The sequence below is a fragment of the Spermophilus citellus genome, assembly GCF_964194105.1.
Source record: "Spermophilus citellus genome assembly, chromosome: 10".
Taxonomy (NCBI): Eukaryota; Metazoa; Chordata; class Mammalia; order Rodentia; family Sciuridae; genus Spermophilus; species Spermophilus citellus.
The window spans coordinates 75,317,872-75,326,971 of record NC_138197.1 but is presented as its reverse complement, the minus strand read 5'-3'; the positions used below and the strand labels follow the sequence as shown (position 1 = coordinate 75,326,971).

The window sequence follows — 9,100 nt, the reverse complement described above, 5'->3', positions numbered from 1 at the left end:
AAAATAAGTTAAAAATAAAGGCAGCTTTAATGGAGATTAAAAGGAAAATTGGCATTTCAGGCCAATGTTTTGAGAGAAATATTTTTCAGAAGACATAAATTTAAATGTGCAATAAAAAGAAAAGGAGGAAACTATCTCCTGGAAGCTGTTGATAATACCTGGGCCTCCTTCTTTCATATACTTTGTATAAGGAAGTAGAATATTCATTTCTTTGAGAAAGAGACAATCCTATGTATCAGATTAACAAAGGCTTTTTCACCTGTTTATTCCATAAGGCATAGATCAAAGGGTTCAAAAGTGGAGCTACTGAGATATTGAGGACAGGGATTCTCTTGGAAAAATATCTTCTTTGTTTGATTGGAGGTTTTAGATTCATGAAGATGCAGCTGCCATAGGAAAGGGATATCACGATCATGTGAGAAGAACATGTGGAAAAGCCTTTTTCCTCTGACTAGTTGAAGGGATTCTTAGAATGGTCAGGGCGATATAGGTGTAGGATATTATCACCATGACTAATGTGACCAAGAGTGTCACCAAAGCTGAGATGAACCCCATCATCTCCAGGAGCCGTGTGTCTGTGCAGGAGATCTGCATGAGGGGTGTAGTGTCACAGTAGAAATGATCAACAACGTTGGAGGCACAGAAGTCAATATTTAGACCTAAGATGAGTGGTGGGAAGATGACAAGCCAGCAAGCCAACAACTGAGGACCAGCTGAATGCAGATTTTGCTGTTCATGATGGTCATGTAATGAAGGGGCTTACAGATGGCCACATAGTGGTCATAGGACATAGCTGCCAACAAGTAAAATTCTGATATTCCAAGTAGGAAGGCAAAAAACACTTAGGTAGCACAACTGGCATAGGAAATGGTCTTGTCCCCAGTTGCCACAATAACCAGCAATTTAGTAATACAGGAAATTTCTGAGAGAAATTATGAAGGAAAAAGTACATGAGGGTCTTCAGGTCCGTATCTACCAGGGTAAGTGTGATGATGGTCAGATTACCAGTGATGCTCAGCAACTAGGTAAGAAGCAGGAAGACAAATAACACAACTTTCAATTCTGGGTCATCAGTCAAACCTACCAGGATGAACACTGTCAGTCTTGTGTGGTGCTCTTACTTTCACCAAGTCTGAATGCAAAAACAATCATCATCATCATCATCCTCATCTCTTCCAAAAAAAAAAAAAAAAAAAAAAAAAAACAGTGGTAACTAGGGTTGAGCTAACATTAACAAAACAATGTACAAATAAAGCTATGCAATGCTGCTCAGTTATGCTTTAAAAATGATTTTGCAAGCAAGAAGAAGTACTCCTTTTTTTTCAGACTATCTAGTCAAATAACTTATATATTAATTTGCAATTCTACTGGAGAATAATCTATATTAGGGTAGTAATTGTTTATCCTGTTTTATGAATAAATTAGAGGAAAATTAAAGGAAGTTAAAGGCCAGGTAGGATGGTGCACTCCTTTAATCCCAGCAGTTTGGGAGACTGAGACAGAAGGATCACAAGTTCAAAGCCAGTCTCAGCAAAGGTGAGGTGCTAAGCAATTCAATGAGACCCTGTCTCTAAATCAAATACAAAATAGGGGATGTGGCTCAGTGGTTGAGTGCCCCTGAGTTCAATCCCCAGTATTCCCGCCCCCAAAACAAAAATGAAGTTAAAGACTAAAAAGTAGTTTTTCTTTCTTGATAATACACAAGTTTTGGTATGTCATTTCACTAGTCCTTTGAAGTTTAACTGAATAAAATTCATCACTTTGTGTTTTCTAATTTGAAGCTAGATATTTATTTTATTTGTCAAATCTGTAACAAAGAACAAAGTTAATACACAAAAATTCCTTGGTGACCCAGTTTTAAAAACCACTAATGAATCATTGTGTAATGAACTTGAGGAAAAACAATCAAACCTATCATAGTAACAATGGCATCATGGCCTTTAGAGACAAGAGAAAGCATTCAGATCATTAAGAGACTCATAGGATAACTTTAATAATCTCATTAAATGCAACACCTATTTCAGTTTCTTTTAATTAATTCTTAGTATGGAAGGTAATTAAAAATCTGTTTCTTTTTCTGCTTTATCAATTTGTTATAAATTATACATAAAGATTTAAGAATATTAATCAGTTTTATTTTTTCAGAATGTTATTCTTATTACACATACCATAAAAATTCTTCAGTCAAAATAAATAATTTAATCAAATATGATGAAATATGTGAGCATTCTAAAAGCAGAAATGTCAATTACTTTTTGTTCACTAACATATTTTATTATTTAAAATTATGTTAAAATTTAGTACCCTAGAACTTCTGTGGCTTCAAATGCACTGAAAGATCCTCACAACTTGAAATTCATTTTTTTATAAAATTAACTTTATAATTTCTCCAAGAATAGAAATATAATAGAATTTACTGCATGGAAATATTATTGAGTTAAGCAAATTTATGTTATAATATAAATAAGTATAAGAATATTTGAAGCTCACATAAAATATATATCTTTTTCATTATTATTATCTATTTTACAAACCATAATTGTATGCAGTTATGGAATACAATATGTTTTGATATAAGTGTACAATGTGAAATGATCCTATTATACTAATTAGCAGATCCATCACCTCTCATGTTTTTGTGCTTAGAAACTTGAACTTATTTTATCTGTTTGTAATATTTGATATATTATTAAGCATAGTCACCCTCATGTACAACATATCTCAAAAACATCTTTATCCTGTCTAACTGAAACTCTGTTTTTTGACCAACAATAGAAGAAAGTATATTGGTTATGTCAGGCTGAGAAAAAAGTGTGCAGAGAAATGATGAAAAGTGATGGCTGAAGGGTACAAGCTTCCTTTTGGGGTGATAAAAATGTCCCAAAGTTAGATTATGATGAGGTATGCACAACTTTGTAAATATACCAAAAATAATTTATTTTGTATTTTAATTGTAGAATTCATAATTTAAACTTCAACTGTATTGTATGTAAATTACATATTAATAATGGTGAATTTATTATTTTTACCATGTATATTTAAAGTGTACACTATAGTATTTTGATGTACTAATAAAGCTGTGTTTTAAAAATGAAGTAAGTGCTTGAATAGAAAAATGATTTAACATATAACACAATCAATAAATGGGCCAAGGAACTGAATACACTTCTCAGAAGGTGATATACAATCAATAAACAAATATATAAAAAAAATGTTCAACATCTCTAGCTATTAGAGAAATGCAAATCAAAACTACTCTCAGATTCCATCTCAGTCCAGTCAGAATGGCAGCTATTAAGAATACAAATAATAATAAGGAGTTGGCAAGGATGTGGGAAAAAAAGGCACACTCATACATTGCTGATGGGACTGCAAAATGGTGAAGCCAATATGGAAAGCAGTATGAAGATTGGAAAAAGTGTGAATGGAACTTGGAAAAGTGCGAATGGAACCACCATTTGACCCAGCTATCCCACTTCTTGTTCTATACACAAAGGACATTGAAACAGCATACTACAAGGACACAGCTATATCAATGTTTATTGCAGCACAATTCACACTAAACTGTGGAACCACCTTAGATGCCCGTCAGTAGATGAATGGATAAAAAAATTGTGGTATATATACACAATGAATATTACTCAACATTAAAATATAATAAAATTATAGCATTTGAGGTAAATGGATGGAGTTGGAAAATATAATGCTAAGTGAAGTTAGCCAATCCCACAAAACCAAATACCAAAAATTTTCTCTGATGTAATAAAGCTGATTCATAGTAGGGTTGGGAGGGGAAACATATGAAGATTAAACAAACTCTGGATAGGGCAAAAGGGAGGGAGGGGAATGGAGGGAACAGGGGGTGTTAAAAAAGATGAATGATATGGACATCATTTCCCTAAGTACATGAATAAAAACACAAATGGTGTGAGTATACTTTGTGTACAACCAGAGATATGCAAAAAAAATGTGTTCTATATGTGTAATATGGATTTTAATGCATTCTACTGTCATATAACAAATTGGAATAAAAAAATTAAAAAAAAGAAATAGGGTGAGTTGGTCAAAATATCACAGCTGGTAGAGTGATGACAGAATATAAATTTAGATATTATTACTTCAAGGTTAACTTTTCAAACAGTGAATAATTTTGAAAATCTTCAGGATCATTGATCTTTTACTAGAGAACATCGAACCAATGGGGTAGAATCTGGATGCATCTGTTAGGAAAATAAAATGTTTGATATTCAACCAATCTATGCAATGTAGGTCAAAGTGTACAAACTTGCAGTTATGCAAAATTAATAAATATAGAGACATTTACATCAGCAGCACTATAATTAATAATATTGTATTTTATACTGAAAATTTTATGAGATATCCAGTGCTTTTACTATACACAAAAAGGAAACTTTTTGAAATGATGTATTAATTTTCTGACTGTAATAATGTTTACAATGTACATCATGATGTATACTTTAAATACATACAATAAAATCAATAACATGATACATAAAGTAATACATGTATGTGTGTGTGATACATTTGAATATATATTCATTGAAAGCAGCAGCAAAATGAAATGTAGGAAGCATATTTATGTTATAATCAACATAGCATGAATTTATCTTTGGTTTCAACATTTTGATACATTTAATTCCTCTTGTTGAAAATATGTTTTTTCCCTTTTATTTTCTGTTATAACAATTCAAATACTTCTGATGTTGTTTTTATAGTTGATAAAGGTGTGCTTTTAAGATATTTAAAAGTTTTCATACTCAAGGACAGAAACAATATTGACAAAGTTTCTGCTTTAAGTACTGACAATCTACTAACAGATGCAGAGAGATGAAGAGAAAATGCTATAGTAATATACAGGACATTTCTACATGGTGATCTTTCACGTTTGGGGCATGTAGGATTGGACAGGAAAAATTTCTCAGCAGAAGTGAATTTTATTTTGAGAACGAAGGCATAAGAATGAGGAAAAAAATTTTGACATGTAAACATTATATGGAAAAGTCACAGAAAGAGAAGGAAAGCTTAAATTCAAATGCCATTGGAATGGGGGAATTAGTTTCAGATGATGACCCTTATGAGCTTTTTGAAGGGGAAATGTGGTAAACAATTTTTACTCTTATTTGTATAGCTGTTTATATCTTAAAAATGCAGTACTATTATTTATAGCTTTTCATATTCCTTTTAGAAAATTATCTAAATTTTAAAGATCCCATATACTGGGCTGCTTTTATTTCCTTAATTTCTTCATTTTAATTTTTTCTCTGTGTGCTTGCGTGTTTTAGTAACATTTTGTGTAGAAGTTTTAATATAACTATCTACATCTGGCAAATTTTTTGCAGCACAAAAATATTTAAATTTCTCAAAATAGCCAATTTTTTTACCTTATTTTTTATCTCCATGTTTTTTGAGAAAAACCTATCACATTTAAAATTTTGGCTTTATAAATTTGATATAATTTAAAAATCTCACATTTTTTAAGTTTTAGTATTTTAGAGGTTTTTCTCAAATTGAAGGATCTATAATTCCCTTTCATGACAAAAACACTAATTTTTGGTGCAAACTAAGCCTTTTGTTTTTATTATTTAAATTTATTTTTAAACTTACACATAAAAACATAAAAAGTATATATGTTTATGGGGTACAACATAATTATTCAATACATGTATACATTGTGTAATATTCTAACCAGGGTAAAAACAAACTATCTTCTCAAACATTTATCACTTCTTTATGATTAAAACATTCAAGATCCTTCTTTCTAGCTTTTTGAAATATATGATACATTATTGTTATCTGAAGTCACTCTTCTGGGAAGCATCACAGCAGAACTTCTTACTCCTATCTGAAACTTACTACTCATCAATTAACTTTTCCCCTTTCTGCTTTCTCCAGCCTCTTGTAACCACCACTCTACCATCAACTTCAACTGTGGAGAAGATGCCACTGGATGAGAACAAGCAAGCGAAAGCATTTTGAAAAAGTTAACTTGCCAGGGGAATTTGGGAAATTCACCAAATACTAACTTTATATTCCCTTATTTCTTGGAAAATATTACAATTCTTTTGACTGAGTCCTTGAAGGCCTGTTGTACTTGCTTGTTCCTTAGTGTGTAAATGAAGGGGTTCAGCATGGGAGCGATGGAAGTAGTGAGGACAGTCACCCTCTTATTTATGGCCACTGAGTCCTTTGCTGAAGGTTTAATGTAGATGAAGATGCAGCTTCCATAGGTGAGGGAAACCACAATCATGTGGGAAGAACAGGTAGAAAAGGCTTTTTTCTTTTGCTTGGCAGAAGGGAATCTTAAAATTGTCTTGATGATGTAAATGTAGGACAGAACTACACACATGAGTGTCATAATGAAGGTCAGTACAGCACAGATGATAATGGTCTGTTCCATGAACCAAGTATTTGAGCAAGATATTTTCAGGAGGGGAGATGCATCACAAACAAAATGATCGATGATATTAGAATCACAAAACTCCAGATTTAGGCCTAGGCTGAGTGGGGGGATTAAAATAAACAGACCAGCTACCCAACAACAAAAGAGAATTCTCTTGCAGACACTGCTACTCATGATAGTCACATAATGCAGGGGCTTGCAGATGGCCACATAGCGATCATAGGACATGGCAGCCAGGAGAAAAAATTCAGTTACACCAAAGAGGTCAGTAAAAAATACTTGGCTGACACAGGCATTGTAGGTAATCATCTTGTCACCTGTTGCTATGTTATATAAGTATCTGGGAATACATGCAGATGTGAATGAGATCTCCAAGAAAGAAAAATTTTGTAGGAAATAGTACATGGCTGTTTTAAGGTGAGAATCCACTAAGATAAGGGAGATGATAGTCAGATTCCCAGTTATGCTTAGCACGTAGGTGAGAAACAGAAAGATAAAAATCAGAACCTGCAGTTGTGGGTCATCTGTCAGTCCCAGTAGAATGAAAACTGTTACAGTATTGTTCCTCATTGTTGATTTCTGGCTTCTATTAAATCTGCATGTAACAGAGAAACTTTGTTATGGATTATTTATTAGTTTTAACTGTACCGTTCAGGTTTTTCTTATTCACAAATAGTTTTAATAATTATTACATTTTAACATTTATTACATTACAATTAAGGGCATGCTCTGTAAAGGTTACTTTGGACTCCTATGGTTCTGTCATTTCACTGGGAGAAAAGATATCCTTTGACTCTTAACAATTCTGTTTAATGCATTTGCTTGAAATGTTCCTTTTTTAAGTGCTAGTATATGCCAGGAAACTTGGAATTACTTATGTACATTGTAGTCACTTGAGGTCTCCATTCTAGTTTAATGATTTATTCTGGCTTTATGATTAAAAAGTTTTCTATTTTTTGCTTATTGCACATGTGTAGTTTTCTCCAGAAAAACTCCTAACTGTACATGTATAGATGTGCATATCACTCACATGTGCATGTATGCACACACAGAGACACATCCCAGATCCCCTCCTGACACTGACTCCTTCTGCGGTTTCTCTGGCCCTAAGTAATAACTTACTTACTATTCATGGTGGTACATAATACACAATTCTTTAGTGCACAATACACTTATGTGTACTTTTGTGAAATACCCTGATGAATAAACTTCAAAGATAATACTGATGACATGTTTCCCTGACCATTTAACTCCTTGCTGTTTTCTTTTTATCCTATCAAGCACATCCTATTTTATTTTTGGCTTATGGAGACCAATCTTAACCTAGAAAAAAAAAACATGGAAAAAAGAACATGGAAAATTATCTGACTTAAAAATGAAGTTATGAAATCAGAATAAGCAACATTAATCAAATTTGGAGGGGTAGTTGCATATTCAGTTAGAATTAATGTCTCTTCTGCTAGTTATGAGGTAATGAGGGCCTCTGCTTGAAAATTTTGGGTTATTTCATTGAAAAAAATATATCAAAGTCAATTAATATTTTCTTTATCACTCTACACTTTTCACCATACTCAAATATCATCTGTATTTTCATCAAGCCTTATGTTTTGAATATCACATTTTAGAGACTCTTTCTTATTGTCAGTTGCAACCTGACACAATAGACTACATGTTTTAAACACATTCCATGTGATAGTTTTTTGGTAAATACTTCTCACAGAAAAAAGAGTTTTCTGTCCTCAAGTCACCTGAGTAATTACTATTTACTCATTGGTTTAAACTTCAGTTTCAAGCTCTCTGGAAAATTCTCTGCAAGTCTGATGAGTGTACTCACTGTGTTCTCATAGAAAACAGTATGTGCTACTATGTTGACACTTAAGAAAGAATACTAACTTGATGGGGGAGGATCAGGCTGCATGTGTCTTTTACATCATCACAGTCCTCACAATTTACACCGCTCTATCCACATTTTCAATCCTCTAACAAATGTTCCTAAATGAATTCATCTATTGTATGTTTTTCAATTAGATGCCTTAAAAGCTATTTTCCTTCCTATCTGGACTTTTTTTTCCCATTTGCAAGTATTTTTTTTTATTGTTGGTTGTTCAAAACATTACATTGTTCTTAATATATCATATTTCACAGTTTGATTCAAGTGGGTTATGAACTCCCATTTTTACCCCGTATACAGATTGCTGTATCACATCAGTTACACTTCCATTGATTTACATATTGCCATTCTAGTGTCTGATGTATTCTGCTGTCTATCCTATTCTCTACTATCCCCCCTCCCCTCCCCTCCCCTCCCCTCCCATCCCCATTTCTCTCTCTACCCCCTCTACTGTAAATCCTTTCTTCCACTTGTATTATTCTTCTCTTACCCCTCATTTCCTCTTATATGTAATTTTGTAAAACCCTGAGGATCACCTTCCATTTCCATGCGATTTCCCTTCTCACTCCCTTTCCCTCCCACCTCTCATCCCTGTTTAATGTTAATCTTCTTCTCAACTATCTGGACTTTTAATTAAAAGTTTTGACATTAACTTTGCTTACTTAAATTGTCTGTGACTGAACTACTGTTAAATTTCTTATTTACTTTTGATTTTAAGAGATCAACTTTTCTGCTTTTGTTTATTACCTTCACAGCTCATAATAGAGAAACTGGCTTTATTTGCCAGA

General features: G+C 32.9%; 1 protein-coding gene and 1 pseudogene across 2 annotated transcripts; both read right to left on the bottom strand.

Annotated features, from left to right (window-relative positions):
- Nucleotides 1–203: 203 nt before the first annotated feature.
- Nucleotides 204–2,632, bottom strand: LOC308658249 (olfactory receptor 6C74-like; annotated as a pseudogene). Its single transcript has 2 exons — nucleotides 2,626–2,632; nucleotides 204–1,116 (listed from the first exon to the last, which is right to left on the bottom strand). The product of its transcript is annotated as an olfactory receptor 6C74-like (transcript).
- Nucleotides 2,633–6,055: 3,423 nt separating this feature from the next.
- Nucleotides 6,056–6,991, bottom strand: LOC308658848 (olfactory receptor 6C2-like; the record flags this gene model as incomplete). The annotated part of the gene is made up of 1 exon (XM_081311764.1): nucleotides 6,056–6,991. The coding sequence occupies one exon, from the start codon at nucleotides 6,989–6,991 to the stop codon at nucleotides 6,056–6,058; it is 936 nt and encodes a 311-aa protein (XP_081167890.1).
- Between the last annotated feature and the right edge of the window lie 2,109 nt (nucleotides 6,992–9,100).